We start from the raw sequence: 19,255 nt of genomic DNA, 5'->3' as shown, positions 1-19,255 counted from the left end.
AGTGACTTGTCTACACAGGAAGTTTCATCTAGTTTGAGTGACAGCGGTGATGGAGTTCACCCGGGCCACTAGTTTCCCTACAGACCACACTGTTTTCTGTTACACAATCTGCCTCTACACACTTTTGAAGAGTTGTTTTAAAAAATCTTGGTCATTCTGCTTTCTTTCTTTTTGTTAAACAGTTTAAAAGTAGAGGTAGAAGTTTTTGAGTGAATGTGGGTCATTTTTGGGTTTGTTTGCACAATACATTTCATACAAATAGTTTTTGTAAAGTCTCTTTTCTTTATTTGTCAAACTGTATTTCTAATGGTCGTTGTTTTTGCATGTGCAGGCCTGTGTGCGGTTGGGTGTGTGTGAGGAAGTGTACATTTTGCACTTTGAGTTAATTCATGTTCTTAATTTGTCTGAACATTTTTATAATTAATCATCTTTTTTTTACGTGTGAGTCAGAGGGCAAGTGAAGGCCTGTGTGCGTTAATATGTGTGTGTAAGAGGAAGTGATAATAGTTGTGTGTTTACGTTTATACTTTACATGTCGTGTATATCTTACAGTGTGTGTTTGAAATGGGACACCCTGTATGTGTGTCAAGGATTGTGTGCGTTCAAAGGTGTGTTTGCGTTAGTGAAAACGAGTGTCATTGTGTGTGGATACCTACATGTATTTGTGTGTGCGTGTGGGAATCTGTCTGCGTATTTGTCAGAGGGTTGTGTGTTTTTTTGTGAATTTGAAACAGTGTGTTAGGGTGTGTAAACCTGTAATACAGATAAAATGTAAGATTACACATGCACTTGTGCGTTTTGCGTTATTAAATTAGTGTGTAGACGTTAAGCAAGTTGTGTTCATTCATGATTACCTCTGGATTTGTTTGAATAATGTTGTCGAAAGTTGGATGTCGTAAAAGATCCAACAGACTGCCGTTGCTTCCGGCTGGTAATCCATGTCATATAAATATGTTGATGGGTTTGTTGTGTCCTTTTTCTCTCCGTCGTCATGACGTCCAGATCACAACATCTGCGTCTGACTTGGACCCAAACATCTTACATCATGTGTTTTTTCAGTGCTCTGCTCTTACGCAACTTTCATCAACAAGTTCACCTCTTTGTTATTTAAGCAGGGTGTTTGTGAGGAGTAGCATTTGGACTTTCTCCCGTAGCCCCGCCCCCTTTATTAACTTGCCAACATCAGTGCAAACACTCAGTAGAAAATAGTCTTTAACAAATTTACATTCACAAAAAACATCTGGATAAGTACAAACAAGACGATATCAGCAATAAGTTAGATCTCTCTGCAAAACCAGTAATAACAACAATCGGAACCCGTATCGCACAGTATGAAAATATCCAATTTACAGAAAAAAAGGTACATCTCTGTCTACTTTCCACCAATGAAAACGGTTAAAACGGTTTCCTTATGATGTCATCACGCTCCATAGATTAAGACTTGAGTGTCAAATATGGCTGCACAATATCAGAAGAAAACATGGTGGCCCCGGCAAAGAAGGTATTTTTGAAGACTAATCGTCTTCTTGAGAGTCATCGAGCTGTATTCTCTACTCTAGTGACACAAAACCAAGATGACTTAGGAAATACTTCAGTGACCTTTGGAACAGTAGAACACAGAACACAATACTTGTATTTTGGGGGGTTTTAATTCAATGATTATATTAATAATAATATAAAAAATATATATATAAGGACGGTCAAAGTCAAAGGGTGTTTTTTCATTAATAGCCACTTTAACACTGTGGAAAACTTTTTAGCTTCTTCAGCCATTCCAGGAATTATTTTAGGTCCGGAATAACGTTTTGAGTTATGTCTGCATTTTTGATATACAAATTAAAGTCTATAATGAGACTTATTAGAAAAGTTCCCCCAACGTTGGACAACCTTAACTGACACAGAATTTTTACAGTTTTACCAAATTGTCCTCAACACGAAGTATTGAAAATCAAATTCCTTTACTTCATCAGTTTTACCATTTTTGGAAGTCTGTTTGTATCAATAATTCCTAAACCTCAGCCTATAATGAATACTGGTTTCTAGGTCACAAAATCAGCGTGAACTACTTTAACAAATCCACCGTTTTTTTCACACATTGTCAAAGTGTAAACGTGTCAAAGTACGAACCGAAAAGATCGTAACAAAAACTTTCCATCAATTGTGCAGCCATACAAACCATACTGCTCAGAGGAAGAGAAATACTTCAGGCATTCAACAAAAAGCACGATAAAATCAGTAGCCGAACATCCAGTTGTGCTACAGTCCAACACCAAAATACTTTGATATGTTTATGAGAATAGGTTGGCACGTTCAAAGTTAGCGAGCAGGAGAACCTGAAGACCAACCGTCCTGAAAAGTCCTTAATCAGAAAAAAACACTCATCCGATAAGTAGCCTATCGAGAGATAGAAAAAGAAGCACCGTACATTCAAGAGAACCGCTACGTTTCTGGCATGCATGACGTCGAAACCCAGTGCATCTGCTGATCGGGCTGAAGCATGCGCACATTTGCAGTGCATGCTGGGAGAACAAGTCCGAAGAAATAAAGTTCAATAAATCATCCGTGTGAAAACAACAAGGTTTTTTTTTTTATATATATATTTTCTTCGTAAAAGCAGCTTCAGAAAAATAGTTAACGTAATATTTCAACGATATATAAAATATTTCACGCACCGCACGAAAAGATCTTCAAGTCGAACTCCTGTGGGAGCCACACGATACCGAAAATAGTTTAGTTCTCAAGTCATGCTTTCGGTTTTCAAGGACGGGGTGAGGCTAACAACGGCTACATCGGATAGGAGGCCGGCTACAGCATGCGGGAGGTCATAACGAGGAGACGTTATTGCTACATGAGGAAGATTCTGGAAGTCGAGCGTCACACGGGGAACAGACGGGAAACGCGGCAGCGGCATCATCAACATGCACGTGGTTGCATCGCCTGTCGTCCCGGGTCTGTCCCGGGAACGCCCTGCTGAAGTTTGGCAATTTTACCGAGAAGAAAAAAAACTGCCAGTTAGGCGAAATAAAGAGAGCACAGCGGCGCCCCCTGCAGTAAAGCGACTGAACTTTCGCCAACAAATCAATAAATGAAAGGCAACAAAGAAAGATCAGGAGACGCTGAGTCGTGGTCGCTAAGGCAACAGCACTGATTTGGTTTCAGAGAAAAGGGCGAGCAGAAGTTTGTTAAAGGAATATTCTGGATTTTGCGTTTGTGCTACACTCTTCAATTGTGCGTTCAATTTGAAAAGAAAAAAAAAACGTCTCAGGATCCTTGTTCTTGGTTTTGATCCGGAGCACCTCGGCTGGAGCGGTCGTACCCCGACCGCTTCAGAGAGTCCAACCTCCTGAGAGTCCAGTCGAGGGGTGGAGCCAGAGTTGAGGATCAAGTCCTGACCTGAGTCCAGGCCCAATCCAGACCGCATCCGGCCCCGCAGTGCCACACAGGCAATAGTAGGACCACAGACGAAGAACCTTCAAGAGATCCATCACACGATGTCCGCGGGGATGGAAGGCAGATACCTGCTGGTGCTGGTGGACGTAGTCGGTTTTACAGAGCCCGGACTGGGGGTCCGAATTGAGGCATAAGTGGTCACTGTGCGCGCGGGGCTTAACCTGGTGCACACGCTGCCGTGAGCGAAGGCGCTGGAGCGCCGCTTCTGCTGAGAGGGAGCGGTCCGGCTACCTTGTCGACGCCCTTCCAGGAAGTAAGTGAGCATTTGACCTTTACCCTTGACACTGACCTGACCGCGGCAGACAAAGTCATAGCAGTCGACGATGAGACGGTGGACGTCCTCGGTGACCTGCGACAGAGGCAAACATTTCAACATTACTCCATCCATTATAATTGGAGTAACTATTGGAAAGACATCGACTATCTTCTTTGGGCCTGTAATGTCCCTATTTGGTCAGTAGAACTTTCTAGTTTTTTTTAAATGCAGTACAGAGAGATCTTTCTAAGTCACCGGGAAGATAAATTAATAAATAAAGGGCCTTCAATTTATAACGTCGCAGTTCCACTATCCCGACACTAGGGTGAGCCAGAGACATTATTATAAATCTAACCCAAAACAAAAAAAGTCTTTGGTACACATAGAGAATCTGTGATTCTGAAAGCACCTGAAGGCCTCCTCTCTGTTCTCTTACTGGAGAGTTTGTTCTGTACCTGGATCTTTCCCTGCACGCCCGTGCTGTCCATTCTGCTGGCCACGTTCACCGTGTTCCCCCATATGTCGTATTGAGGTCGTCTGGCTCCGATGACCCCGGCTACCACCGGACCCACGTTGATACCTGAATACAAATAAACAAAACAGAATTCTTTTAGGACCCTCCTGAGGACCCTCTTTACAAAACACAGTTAAAGCTTTGAAATGTATAAATACTTGATTTACTTTGCATTTCCACACTTTTATTCCCTTCTCAATAAATACTTTATTTATTTAAAAAAAAAATTGTTGCAACTAAACTGCCGACCACCAGATGGCAGCCGCAATTATATCCTCCGCAGCTAAAGTAATAATGTATTGACTGAGGACGAGAGGATACAGTCGACTCCAGCAGATTTTAAAGCTGATGTTTGGACATATTTTGGTTTCAAAACAAATGAAAGCAGTTACGACTTCATCAAGAGTCAATACTACAAATATATACTTGTTACTACAGTATCACAATATATCAAAATATATTGTATTGTTATCCCCGTATATTGATACGTATCTTTTCGCCAGATTATTGCCCATAAAATATGTAATATATATAATGTGTCTTTATAAATGCAACAGTTACAGTGTGTTTTCTGTGTGTAACATACTTTTGTGCACAGATACAGTATGTGTTCTTTTTCCAGTTGTCGTGCATACATTTGGTCAATTACGAATAAAAGGTTATGCACGACTTGGGACCAAATCAGAGGTCTCGCACTTGTGGACAGGCTTGACCTCTCACCAGACCTCGTCAGACTGGACATCAGAGCCACATATTTGTGTTGCTGCCTCGAAGACTCACAGGATGGTGCAGTGTGACTTTGTTTTCAAACGCAGGATGCAACACAATAGAGGCCAGAACTCTGCGTGACGAGCTTCCTGCTGCCAGACTGACCACTGCGAGAGCGACCCAGTCCCACAGCGCCAGGTCAGGCGGTCACCAAGTGTTTGCATAGACCTGCGTGTATTTATATCTGCGTGTTTGTGTGCACTTCCGGAATGTGTGTGTTCTATAGTTTATTTGAACTTGTGTCTGTTATTGTATGTGGGTTTGTATATTTATACGGTTTTGTGTTTGTGTGTGTGTGAGTTCTTGATTGCGCAGCCATGGTTTTTGTGTAGATGCCTTTGTGCCTAAATATGTGTGTGTGAACGTGGAGATTCACATGTTTTGGCCTGTTCCTCAATATACGCTGTTGTGTACTCAGGCTTGTTTGTAAAACACTCATTGGTTTTGTGTATTTGTGTACTTCATTTTAATTTCATTTCATGCCTTTGAAAGTCCCTTGTTTGTGCGTGAATGAATGTGTAAACAGGTTTCTCCTTAAGTGTGTTTCAAAATGTGATAAATGTTTATTTAAGTTCAAGTGTGTATGTTGTTTTTGTGTGTGTATGCTTTTTCGCAGAAACAGAATGTTAGCTGTGTATAATGGTGTCTTTTTGACGTGTTCGTATATTTATTTTCAGCAATTCCACAGTAAATTTAATGGGAGTGATCTTACACTGTTGTGCAGAGAAGTGTGTTTGTAATTATTTGGGGCTTTTTTCCAAAAAGTATGTGTGAGCATGCGATAGATTGTGTGTGTCTGTTATCATGCAATTGTGTATCCTTGCTCACCGACTCTCAGGACAAAGTCGTTGTACGACTGGTAGTTGATGGCGTCCAGAACGTCGAACATCTCGATGGCGAAATCTGAGACGGTGCACAAGTGTGACATGATGGACTTCTTCTCCTGTGGGTCAAACACACACACATGGCTGTAGTCAAACTATGCTATGATGTTCATTTGTGTCGCACATGATGATGTTTCCGTTGTGTAAATAAGAGGTGGTTTGAAGTACCTTGGAGCCGGCTGTGGGAACCAGACCCACCGCTGCCATGTAGGTGCTGCCGATGGTCTTGATCTTCTCAATGTCCCTGTAGCAGTCCTTGTCCATCAGCTGTAGGCGAAGACGAAGATTAGAGACACACGCACTTCAACAAGTGCCGCCAAATGACGCGGATTGATGACCTCATCGAAGTCCGCGATGATCTCGTTGAGCAGCCGCAGACACTCCACGCCCATGTTGTTGCCGTCCAGCTCGATGTAGAAGTCGTTGAAGTTGGCGATGGAAGCGAACAGAACTCCCACCTGAGCGTAGGACTGGTAGTACAAGTCCTGTCGAGACAAACGTAAGAAGATATTAAGAAGGGCCGAACGGTTTGGAGGAAAGCCTGGATGCGTTTTTTTATATAGCATTAACCAATATCCAGTATGTGATTTCCTTGGTTAATTCTATGCAAGTCATTTTATCAAATTAACAAAAAAAAAAATCATATAAAATGTAGGCCTGCATATTACGATTTTATTTATACATATATACTTTTGATTTAAATATATATATATTTTAAACTTTTGAACTAAAAATAAAAATCTAAAATAACACTCCACAACACCGATAATAAGAAATAATTGTACACAATACACAAAGTAATGTGATTAAATCTTAAAGAAAATAAAAATAATATGTAAATATACAGTTTATATATTTTTAAACTTTTTAATAAAGGCAAAAAATAAAGAGAAAAAAACACTCTAAAAAGCGCTTTGTCTCAGTCCGCTTTTGTTTCTGTCGCCACCTACTGTAGAATCAGCGTAAGCATTTTTAAAACATTTTTTTTATAGCAGCTTCTGCAATTTAAAAATTTCCTTTTTTTGAATTGCAATGTTGATATGAAACAATATCAACCCTAATCTCTGGACAGTTCCCCAGCCAGAGTGTAAATCCTAAACCACTCCCACTTCCGTTGACACACAATGAGAAACAGCTGATAATTCTAACAAAAATGAAGACCACTGATGTGGTGTCTGATCCAGACCCGGTCCAGGGGCTGTGACTGATGGTGCTCACCATGTTTCTGGGGTTGGACATCAGAAAGTGTTGAGCCACGTGTGCAGGGAGAAGATTGAACAGAATCCTCTTGTTGTCCAGTTTCACCTTCTCCATGTCGCCTCTCTCCTCCTCAGCCTGAACACACGGACAGATATATTTATCGATCAAGTACAGCAGCTCCGTTACTATCCGGACAGTTGGGGTGTAACACCGCAACTCTCCACATGAGGGCGGCTAGTACACACTCTCACGATAGCGATAAAACACAATATCAGACACTTCTAAGACGCCAACCATTTTTGTTTTTTTCAATCATACGATTAATGTATTTTTGGTAACTTGTGAGTTAACTTCATTTTAATAAATCTATTCTTGTAATGATTATCATGCAACATTAAATGCTTTATTATGTATCATTTTATTTTGTTCTGAACTTAAAAATCAACTTCAAATAGAAAGATATACTGTATATTAGTTTAAGTCATAAACTGAACACCCATTTTTTTCCCCCCTTTATTGCAATACCTATGTAACTTTTCATTAAAAAAAAATGTCACCTCTCTATGGACACTATAGTAAAGAAAACATATAAGGGTTGAGTTCTCAAGTCAGAGGGTGAAAAGGATAAAGATATATATTTTTCTGAGCAGAACACTTTTATGTGTTTGCAGAAAGTACGGAAGACTCACACTGATGCGTGGGTCTAAACAGGAAGCACATCTGAATCACTCAATAACTAAGTTTGTGGGGTCCACCGATCATCTCAAGTGTGCGACTCATTTAAATGAGCATGTTTAAAAAATCACTGATAGATCACTTACAATTTTCTTTAGTATTAATTTTTTTTATTTAATGTAATTTTTTCATGTCAACATTGAACAACACCATAACTCATAATAACACCATGATTTTAACAGTGTTTTGACAGTATTTCTTTTCCCCAAGTGAAGTAAGTCAATAAATATTTAGAAAAAAGCACAGCAATCAAATATTTTATTTTACATAAATATATATATATATATATTTAACTTATTTAGCTCTGTTATGAAAAATAATGACAAAATTACATGTACTTTTTGTTCCTTCTTGACAGTCACAGTGTATAATGCTGCCCCTGAGGAAATGTAATGCTCCTGCTTAAGGGAATTTCCTCTCAGCTGCAGCATCGTTCAGCTCTCTGTTGAACTGAACACATGTTCAGTAACATTCGTTCTCCCCACCTGAGTCGCCCACAGGTAATCCAGTCGCAGCTTCAGGTCCAGTTGTCGAGAATGAAGAGCCAGAGCGCCGGCAAACAGCAACACAGCCAGGACCGGGTCGTAGCCGCGAGCCTGCAGGAATCCTCCTCTGTCACACAACCACATCACAACGGTCATTTCACAATACTCTTCCTGCTTGTCCATCAACTTTCATTTCTTATTCAGGTCACATGAGCCTGATGTGTGCGACCTCCCGCAATATGTCCGGAACCATCAGCCAAACCAGATTCGGCACATTATGTCCGTCTGCCAGAACGAGTCAGCTCTGATCCAAACACAATCGACTAACACACACATTTCAATAGACTTTTAACACATACAGCACTGTGACTACATAAGAAAACAATGAAGAAGAACCTTTTGCACTTTGTTTATTGTCTACTTAAATTTCAGTGAGTGATTTTATCACTCATTTTTTGTAAGTTTTATTCTCTATTCTTACAATAATGAACCCAGGTAATTTTCATTATGGTTTTCCAGAATCTTCTACCCATTTTAAGGATTTCTATTAAGGATTTCTAAAAAGAAAAGGAGACAAACTCGGTTACAACTTCTCATTTAATTGTTTTATCCAGATTTTTTCTTCGATTTTCTTATTTCCTTTTCATTTACGTAAAATTGTATTAATCTTGTTTTATTTATGACAGATTATATGGCACACAGCAAACACAGCGAAGATGAGTGAGATAGCATTTCCTGTATGACTCATGTCATAATATCTCCTTACTCCTTCAGCAGTTTGAAATTGCTTTTACTTCTTTCACTACATTGCTGATGTTTTTAAAGAGATGAAATGCTTACATAAATATCAAAACATTTTACATAATTCAGGTGTAATATCAAATAAAAATTCAGTTTTTCTCAAAACTAACAAATACACTACAAATGTTTTTTGATTTACGTCCTAACTTGGCCCTTCATAAAAACATTTCCAGTCTTAAACAACTTTTATTGTAACTTTAAATCACATTCTCTTGACCTGATCTGTTTTTTTTCAGAAAGGTCTACATACTTTACTAGTCAAAAGTTCCGTAAGACCCGAAAAGACGAATTCTTGTCCACACACTCACCCTACAGCTTGGCGGTATCCGCTGGTCTCCATGACAACGGTGTAGGTGGTAGAGAGGAGGAGCAGGAGGAGGATCTTGGGCAGCGAGGAGACACGGAGGTACGGGAGGACGGTGAGGGTCCCAGCCACGCAGGACAACAGAGCGTAAGCCATGTTGGAAGCTGGATGTCCGGTGGTCGTCATGTTGGCAGCATCGAGCTCGCCGGCAGGAATGTCGATGGAATGGCTGATGTTGAGCACCAGTCGCCCCCACGGAACACACCCCACCTGATGGAAAAAAAAGAGATGCTCAGCCAAAATGGGACATCCAAATTATTAAGAAAGAGTGACTTCATTTGGGATCCGCACTCAACAAAACTAAAATGTGAGACTAGCAACAGGATGACGTACATCTCTGTTAAATCATCAGCAAACAACAACATTTGGAGGGAATTTGATGCTCGACTTATTTCCACAACTCTCTAAATGTCTCATAGTACGATCGGGGTTTGTTTCAACTGTGTCAGTCCTGGTTTTCGGGACCAAGACTTAGAAACAAGAAGTGCTTTCTTCCCCGTGGAACATGATGAACAGAAATAACCTACACCCAAAATACACTGAACCATAAGCAATGCTCGGTGCTTCAGGGAGATCAGGTGGTGTCGGTATCGCGGGGCATCAACAGACGGGAAGACTCACCACACATGCCTGGGTGACTGAGTATGTGAGGAGGACCAGAAAGACACATAGTAGGGTTCTGATCTGGATGGTGAGGCAGCCCGGCTGACACTGGGAGAGGAGAAAAGAATCACTAAAAATGAAGGAAGGAAGAGATGCAGTAGGTGTGTTTGGTTGATATAAGGGATGTGTTGATGAAGCCTCATGAAGCAGCATCAGTTGTTGGAGCTGAATCACGATTCTCTGTCATCATTTTGAAAGACCACTAGATGGCACTCTCAGTTTAAAAATGATGCCAGGTTTCATTTATTTTGTAAAGTCAAATATAATGCAGAGTGCCATCTAGTGGTCTTTGAAAATGATGACAGTGAATCATGATTCAGCTCCAACAACTGATGCTGCATCATGAGGCTTCATCAACACATCACTAGTTGAACACTGGCATGAACACATTTAAATCACCAGTAAAGAAAACATATTGAATTTGTAATAATCCAAGAACATTATCCAATAGATACTGCAATAGATAATGTAGTTTTTATCCTATTTTAGTCGTGTCCTTCCTCGAAGAATGTCCCACAATTTGAATCTAATGCATTTCACTGAAACATTGAGTGGATTAAAAACTATATGTATGTAAAAAAGTTGATATCAGGGTCTCTTTTATAGCATTTAAAAAAAAATTCTTTGCTTATTTATTGTGTTCACATATAAACTTTGGAAATAGAAGAAGTAAAAAGGAAATAAATTCTGCCTCCTCTTTACATCATATTTGTAAAAGATACCTGGACGCTGCTCAGGTGCAGGTACATGACTCCGGCCACATGGAAACACACACACAGCAGCAGCAGCAGAAGGACCAGCAAACCTCTGGGGAGAGACAAGAGTAGGCATGTACTGATGCTCCGCCACCCTGTATTGTGTCCGTCTGTCCTTGTGTGTGTTTGTAAGCATGCATGCATGTGTGTATACATGCTAATATCTGTATGCGTGCAGGCTTGTTTTGTCTATTTGTTTGTTTACGTGTGTATGTGTGTGTGTGCATGTGTGTGTGAGTGTGTAGAATGTACTCACTGAGGAATCATCAGCAGGTAGATGAGTCCAAACAGGGTCGCCAGGATCAGAGACAAAACCACAGAACTGATGAAGTGATCGTCGTCCACCTGCTGATACTGAGAAAGAGAAACCACTCAGCTGCTGATTGGTCGTCAATCAACAATCAACTGCCAATAAAAACATGTGTCATATTATTTTTCTTTTTTTTAAATAATAAAAATGATTGAATTATATGCGTTTCATAAAAGTTGTCACTAAAACACAGGCACAGGCCACAGTTTTTGTCACTCTCACTGTTTTTTGGGGATACATTTGTTTGCAAGAACAAACAAACTAAATGTCCTGTTGAAACATGTGAGAGTCTCCCTACGTAGTAAACACACACACACACACACACACACACACACACACACACACACACACACACACACACACACACACACACACACACACACACACACACACACACGCAGTTCTACTTTATGGCTCAACCCACGCACACACACAAGAGACAAATCACGTGTGCTGCTCAGACGTTCCCAAATCATTATCTGCGCCCCCTCCTGAGAGGTGGGTGGAATTTCTCTCTCTCTCTCTCTCTCTCTCTCTCAAGCAGACTCACACAGGCATAGAAACATCATAGACAACAGGCGTGGGAGCAAAAGAAAAAAGGGGAGATAGAATTAAAGAGTGGGGGAGGAGGGGTTGGGGGTTTCACAAAGCTGGTTCCCTCATCTGAGACCTGCTTATATCAGTACGCTTGTGTAAAGTTGGGGTTCAGAAGCGCCCCCTGATGGCAAATGAGTAACGTATGAGTCATCAACTATACTTCCTACATGAACCCTGAAACGTACGCCGGCCATTCCTAAACAGCATGGTGTCGTAAATGATTTTGTGTGGAGCTCAGATGTCAGGGCAGGAGCGGGACTGTAGGGGAAAGAGACTTAGTTTGTTTTTAAGCTCTTTTGTCGTACACTAGTTTATATTTCATATTCAATCCATAAAAACCTTATTCATTCATTCACACCTCTACCACAAATACACTAAAAGCAGTCTCACTCACACACAAGCACACGTTTAAGAGTTTTTGAGGTGAGTTCTTCCTCATATCTGCACTGGCTCCGCAAATGAATTTAATTAGAGAAAATTAAATTCGAAGAGAAATCCTCTTGCACACACTAACAGATTGGAAAAAGAGGTACTTCCTGTTTTGTAAAAGGAATTAAATGGTGTTCCACCTGCACATCACAATTTTTTAGAGTAGATGACAGTGAATTTATCACATAGAAAGAGGTTTGTCTCGTTCCCCTTCCTGATGCTTTTATTTTGTACAGTCTTTTCCTCGTTTCCTTGTGCTCTGGTTACTCTCTTGACAGTCGGTGAGGGCTGTGCTTGGCAAGGTCCAACTACCAGGCCAATCAGTTGTGCTGCATAAAGAGTCTGCTCCTGGCTTCAGTCGATGTCAGCACCTTATCACTGGACCATCGGTAAACTCTTAATTGTGAACCAACTTTGCATCTTGGTCACTAACCTCCTGACTGTTTTTTTCCTTTTAGCGCTTTGTGTTTCTTTGGTGAGTTCTGGATTACATTTTTTCTTTTGTGTTTTTGCAGCCTTGGTTTTCTTGGACCTCTTGTTTTCAATTGGACTCATAAGGACTGAGATTTGGAACCGTTGACGCCATGTTGTGGGCGTTTTGTGTGTTACATTGTGTTTTTGTGTGATTATAAAACTGTCTTTTGTGAACCTCTGCCAGGTATCTTATTATATCCTCCACTTCTGGGTCACCTTGCGAGCTAAATCGTTACAAGATTTGCACTGAATTCTCAGGTAAAACTTCGGCCTGCGCTCTCACCCGTTGCTCTCGGTCTCTGCTCCTGTAGAACAGCGTTGCGTAGTTCAGATCTGAAGTCCCCGACTCCGTCTGTCTTGCTTCGATCAATCTCCCGATGTAACGGTTGACCCGTGTCGCTGGTGAGTGTTGCACAGCGGTGGCAGAGAAGGAGGTCCGGCTCCGCAGTTTCTCTGAGGCCGTCCTTAAAGCCCGACGCTGTCGGAGGAAAATAGTGATGATGTGGATAAGCACCGATTATACAGATGGTTGATTGCTCTTTCTTAAATTTGACAGAAAAATAATGGAAGTTCGAATGGAAGCTTTATTTGTCTTTTACCCAAGAGATCCAGAGTATCATAGAATTGAGTTTAAGGGTCCATATGTGACTTTTATTTCCATGTTTTTGTTAATTTTGTGCATACATTTGAGCGTAAATTTGGACATTTGAGGATATAGTTAAAGTGATAGTTGACCCAAAATTCAAACCTCACTCATTTTCTACTCATCCTCATATCGACTAAAGGTTGGGATTGTTTTTGGTTGGGATTGAATGAACCATCCTTTTTTAGAGTTCTAGGCAAGAATTTCCATTTTAATGTAGCGACTGGAGCTCACAGTTGTCCTCAGGTCCAAAAAGACACTTAAAAACATAATGTTAAGACTTTAATACAAGAAGGGCGTTACAGACAAGCACCACGGAGGTAGTTGGATGTTTTTAAGTGTCTTTCTGGATGAAGATGAAGACGACAACTGAGCATCAGTCGCTTTATTCAAATGGACTTACATTTTTGTCTATAACTCTAAAAAGTTATGGATTACTATCACTTTAGGCATTTGCAAGCGATACATTACAGTTAACATGGAGTGTATACATACATGAGTGAGTAGAGTTAAGTGAAAGTTACTTTGCTGAGGTTTTTAAAAATGTATTTAAAGTTGTATCTTTGATTTTGTGGATACACATTCAGAATATTATTGTGTATCATCATTCCTCCTTCCTTTTTCTATTAAAAAACTTGGCTATTACCAAATATTTTACGCATTCATATTATTATACAGCAGAACGCCTTATATTTGATTTTCATATGTAGTTTATTTTGTTTTACTCTCGCTTACCAACCATGTGATAAACGACTACCTATAACAGCGGAGCAGCGAGGCGACCAAAGCGTTTAGCATCCATGACAGTAGTCAGTGAGCGATTACAAAGTCAACCTCCGCTCAGAGTCCGCTCAGATTACAGCAGGCGGGATTACAACCTCCCGGGTTATTCCTGACAGATGATGACAAGGCAGCAACAGAGCGACCAGCAGCATCACTGCTGCGTCACCACGCTGGAGGAATGATGTTCATGTGAGAGAGAGAGAGAAACAACATGAACCCTGAAGGAACCAAAGTATTAATGTCGCTCCGACAAGCAGAGGAGACAACGTATCAAACCCAGATTACAGTGTTTTCAATGAGAGGGAGATTAACTGCCTCAGATTACGAGTCAAAGCAGGATTGAAAGCAAAAGCACAATCCTTTATTTTACACTTTTCTTTCCTGTTCTACGCCACACTGACTTGACCCTTTTTCTAATAACTGTCTTCTTTAGCAAGTTTCTTACATTATTCATGATATTTAGTTCAGTTGAATCTATTTTGTTTTCTTTTTTTTTATTTATACGTTTATTTTTTATTATTATTTACGTTGCCCCCCTAACAAAATCCAGTGTTTTGTTTAGTTTAGGAGATAAAACAATGATTTATTTTTAACTGCCAGAGGTGGTTCAGGGTAATCTGTAGCAGTAGATGTAGCATTTTCAGGACCACAAATATAGACTATCCTATTTTGATTTAAAAAATATTTTTTAAGATGATTTACAATTTGAAAATGCTGTAAAATGCGTAATAACAGTTGACATGGGAAAAAGAGATTCCTTCATGGTGTTTTTGCTTAGTGTGGTAGGACTCACGTACCTGGTTGATCCTCTCATGTTAAAAAATGTAAAAGAAAACATCCCACATACCCTTCTCAATGAGTTAAAACCACTTTTTAATTCAATTATCACTCAATACAACTTGTTTTCCCAGACTCAGCAGACTCACGTGCCTCTGTTGTACTGAAATGTGTCAGATTAATGACTCTAAACTCTGTGTAAAAGCTTGTCTACACACCTTGTCATCGTCCTCACAGGTCATGACGTTGGAGAATGGGATCTCGGCCTTGAACATCTTTCTGCAGTGCATCAGCTGCACCAGCAGGTAGCAGACCGTCTTGAACTTCATCCTTTTGGCAGGTTTGATGTCGGACAGAATAAGACCCGGGAAGATCTACGGACAAAAACACACCATGTTTACTGATGGCTTGAGAGTAGCTTTGGTTAAGAAACAATGTTTGTGTGTGTTTTGAGTCTGTACAACCGGACTGCCGAGAAAGAAAACTGGAGTCTGTTATTCATATTCTAGGTTAAACTTTATTAACACTGAAGAGGAAACAAGAGTCACACTGATTACACACAAACAGTGAAGTCAAAGAAAAGCAGATTCATCCAAACACACGTGGATCATGTTGAAACCTCAGAGAGTCTCTGACTGCACATCTGCTGACGCTGGAGACACATCAAACATCTCCACTTCCTCCACAGGTACTGGGAGCTGCTCTCTACTCCTGCTCCTCCAGACCACAACAACAACAACAACAACAACACACATCATGAAGATCACAACACTGAGCAGCACAGACCTCACTAGATGGTCATCAACCTCTGGCTCTCCGAACATCACAAGGGTCTTAGATGTGAACACACAATGTTTGTTTTTTATAATTAAACACCAGAACTCTCCGCTGTCTTCCAGAGAGATGTTAGTGATCACCAGGCTCATGTCAGAGAGAAAGATTTGGTATTTTTGTCCATGATTGTCCACAAATCGTTGTCTTCCTTCAGTTCTGTTTGTCTTCATGAACCAGCGAATCTTTCCAGGCTGTTTCCAGTCGCCACATTGTAAAGTCATGTTTTCTCCTCCAGTGAAGAACTCAACAGCAGGCGGGTCGGACTCAGGACACACATACAGGTAGTACTTATGATAACAGATGTATCTACCTGTGTGGTTCAAGGTCAGTGATGGAAACATCAGAGTGTAGTTGTGAATCTCTTCTTTTTTTGTCACTGACTTAATCTTCCACACGTGTGGTTTGTTTCCACTGATGTCAGAGCAGTTCAGCTCCAGACTCTCTCCCACCCAGCGGTGAATATACATTGGTTGTACAGCAACAGTAAACTCTTTCAGTACGTCACAGCTCTGATGGTTCTTCTCCAGGCAGTAATAATCCACCGAACCAGAACTTTCAACAACTGTTAGCAGAAGAGATGGTTTGTTCTTCAACTGCTGTGGTTTGTGCTTTGAAGATGTTTCATCATCGATTAAGGCTAATTTCATATTTCCTGTACTGTGGTTATAATGACGTAAAGCCCACTGGACACTCTGGTTTGGTCCCACACCGTCACAAGTCAGCTCCAGTGTCTGTCCAACATACGGGAAAAAAGACTGAATGCTTATCTTCCGTGTGTCACAAACCAGGAGAGTGACGTTCCTCTCGTGAGTCACGTTGTTCTGGGTCCAGCACTGTTCTTGGTACTGACCCGAGTCTGAAACCCTCAGAGGGAATATTTGATAAGAAGCTTCTCTCTGCAGACTGGAGTAACGATAATCTGAAGAGTTCCACAGAAGTTTCTTCTCCTCACCGCTCCATCTTGAGATCAGGCAGAAGTCATCAGCTGTTTTGTTCAGGATGAAGTCATGAGACGTTCTTTTTATCTTGAGGATTTCAGCGTGGATGTTGTTGGAGAAGAGCACCACCAGCAGCAGCATCTCTACAGCCATGTCTTCGTCTGTGAGTGAGAGTCAACTCTGCTGCTTCATGATCTCAATCTCTCATCAGGAGGATGCTCTTCATGCTACTTCCTGTTAGCTTTATCAGGTGTGAAGCGTCAACGGAAACTATTATGAACTCATATGTGTAAATGAATGAAAAGAAAAGACAAATTCAACTAGTAGAAATGTTTGTTTGTCAGAAACTAAATGCTTTATTAAATTTGTGTACATGTAAATAAATAATCGAATGGCACATTATGTAGTCAGTCGCTGTGTGTACTACATAATGTGTAGATGGGTTTGTCTGAATATACAAAGCAACAACATGTGTGTGTGCAGTTCCAGGTGTATATCTGTGTGCAACAAGCTACAGCTTTCAGTCATTAAGCATGTATGCGTGTCAGTTTCTCTCTAAATCTGGACAGATGTGCTGCTGCTAACATTAGTTAGTGTCGATTTCTTCTGCTGCCAATCTCAACTACACCTTATGTGTTGTCAAGCCTCTCACACAATCTAAATTTGTTTTTTTGTCAAGATAATACACTTTGTAAAGCAACTCTTTTAGACTGACGCAACATTAGCTTATCTTACAAACACATTTCTGTTGAATTAGTGTTTTTAATCCAAATGTTTGTTCAAAATATCCATATTTAATTAACAATATTTTATTTCATCGTGTTCTTTCAAGAGCACTAACTTCATCGAAATGAGGAAAATTCTCACTTAATCTTAACCTTCAAACCAGTATCATCTAAAATGAATGTTTATAGAACACATTTGGTTAATATTTATTACATATAACTTATTAGTCTTCTTTCCTCCTCCTTCTTTATTTTCCTCAAAACTCCCTTTTCATTAAAATATTTACATTAGAAGCATATAAGCCCAGCCCAGTATTTTTTTTCAATTGTTATTTTTGTAGTGGGCTGGGCTTAAACACTTCTAATGTAATTCTTATTTTTTTAAATCTTTTTTAGCTGTGATTGGTCAAGGATCGAAGTTTGTCACCACGCGTCATGAGTTCTGGAAGACTCCAACTCCAAGGGACTCGTTGTATGAACAAAGTGGGGTGTTATTAGAACTGGCTCACAAAAATATGTAGTATTTTACTGCGTACAATTTAAAGAAAAATGTACGTTGAATGTTGGAAAACTACGGAGCCCCTAAAGTTACTAGTAGATTAAATATATTAAATCTATTTCGGCGCAAGTCTTTTTCATTGATGACGTGTTTCTAGTCCAGACGGTAAATGTTTGGCCGTGAAAAATACCCTTATTTTGAGGGGCTCTGTAGAAAACAAGTTTTTTATTTTAAATTTCAAACGATCTGGAAATATCTCCTCCGGTAAAAACAGGATAATGTAGGTTGAGGGTGTTTTACTTTTCGACGGTGTGAAGGGACGATGAAGAACGTCTCGATGTGATGCTTCTGCAGGAAGGTGTGTCGTTCGTGCCCAAATCCCGGCTCCACCTCGTAGTCTCCGTTAAGACACTCCAGGGTTGTGCGTGTGATGTGGACTTTCCTGCAAGAAGACAAGACCATGATTGTTCTTCCGCCTTATTCCTCTGAGCGATTGTATCGTTTGAAACCAAAAACAATCAGAGCAGATCTTAAAGATACGCAGAAATAAGAATTTTCTAAATTTTGTTTAGTAGAGTATAGTATTGTCGTATATGTATATATATTTATTCATCAGTCGCCTTAAAAAGACAATTTTCTACAACCCTTTTTCAAAAATATGTAAAGTACATTTCAATACCACAGAACATTACATTGAAAAAAGCACCATTATATGTTGGTTTGATGGATAATGTAGAATAAAACTTTTATCTTTAGTAATTAAATGAACAATTTTAAATAAACACACTATACACTAACTTTGTATTTTCATGTTCTGTAGTCTGTAATTTTGTAACTTTTGTACCTTCACCTTGAAAATGACCAAGTGATCATTATTATTTAACAAAAAAAAGGAAGGTTATTAATAACTAGTTATAAATAATCGGGGTCGTGTAAGTGTGAGGATACATTGCACACTGAAATCTATTCATATAAGAGGTACCTGGAGTAATCCCACACAAGCATGGGAAGAACATACACTCCCAACAGAAAAGCCTGACCAGCGACCTTCTTGCTCTAAACACAAACTAAATTGTGTTGTAAACATGTGCGCGTCTCTTTATGTGTGTGTGAGCGCACTCACCCCGGGAGCCCTCCGGCCTCCATCACGTTGGCCAGCGTGACGTCGTTGGACCAGACGTCGTATTGCCACTTCCTCAGACCCAGGACTCCACACAGAACCCGTCCGGTGTGCAGACCGACCCGCATGTTCAGGTCTACTTCTGTAGCTTCCACCACCGACCTGTAGGGGGAGCACAAAACGAAGTCCCACTAAACATCATCACCAAAACCCCCACATCCCACCAGCAGCTTCACTGGCTCCCCATCAAC

At 40.3% G+C, this 19,255-nt stretch overlaps 2 protein-coding genes across 2 annotated transcripts in view; both read right to left on the bottom strand.

The window, feature by feature from the left end:
- Nucleotides 1–1,142: 1,142 nt before the first annotated feature.
- LOC148086548 (adenylate cyclase type 1-like) overlaps nucleotides 1,143–19,255 on the bottom strand; it is a 38,669-nt gene continuing 20,556 nt past the window's right edge. Inside the window, exons 6-20 of the mRNA XM_087784677.1 lie at nucleotides 19,008–19,166; nucleotides 18,185–18,326; nucleotides 15,107–15,262; nucleotides 12,969–13,163; nucleotides 11,132–11,229; nucleotides 10,843–10,927; nucleotides 10,079–10,168; nucleotides 9,402–9,667; nucleotides 8,293–8,419; nucleotides 7,091–7,207; nucleotides 6,211–6,357; nucleotides 6,041–6,139; nucleotides 5,817–5,931; nucleotides 4,162–4,286; nucleotides 1,143–3,799 (exon numbers count right to left, since the gene is read on the bottom strand). Of these exons, the coding sequence (XP_087640803.1) occupies nucleotides 3,485–3,799; nucleotides 4,162–4,286; nucleotides 5,817–5,931; nucleotides 6,041–6,139; nucleotides 6,211–6,357; nucleotides 7,091–7,207; nucleotides 8,293–8,419; nucleotides 9,402–9,667; nucleotides 10,079–10,168; nucleotides 10,843–10,927; nucleotides 11,132–11,229; nucleotides 12,969–13,163; nucleotides 15,107–15,262; nucleotides 18,185–18,326; nucleotides 19,008–19,166 (2,236 nt within the window). The 3' untranslated portion in view covers nucleotides 1,143–3,484. The remainder of the gene's footprint in view (nucleotides 3,800–4,161; nucleotides 4,287–5,816; nucleotides 5,932–6,040; nucleotides 6,140–6,210; nucleotides 6,358–7,090; nucleotides 7,208–8,292; nucleotides 8,420–9,401; nucleotides 9,668–10,078; nucleotides 10,169–10,842; nucleotides 10,928–11,131; nucleotides 11,230–12,968; nucleotides 13,164–15,106; nucleotides 15,263–18,184; nucleotides 18,327–19,007; nucleotides 19,167–19,255) is intronic.
- Nucleotides 15,509–16,813, bottom strand: LOC148086549 (pregnancy-specific beta-1-glycoprotein 3-like). Its single transcript, XM_087785550.1, has one exon. The coding sequence runs from the start codon at nucleotides 16,811–16,813 to the stop codon at nucleotides 15,509–15,511; it is 1,305 nt and encodes a 434-aa protein (XP_087641676.1).

Source organism: Callionymus lyra, chromosome 2 (assembly GCF_982586985.1).
Source record: "Callionymus lyra chromosome 2, fCalLyr1.hap1.1, whole genome shotgun sequence".
Lineage (NCBI taxonomy): Eukaryota > Metazoa > Chordata > Actinopteri > Syngnathiformes > Callionymidae > Callionymus > Callionymus lyra.
This window is presented reverse-complemented; position numbering and strand designations above follow the sequence as displayed.

Coding starts and splice junctions, on each gene's coding strand:
- LOC148086549 (XM_087785550.1), bottom strand. CDS start 16,813: ATGGCTGTAGAGATGCTGCTGCTGGTGGTGCTCTTCTCCAACAACATC.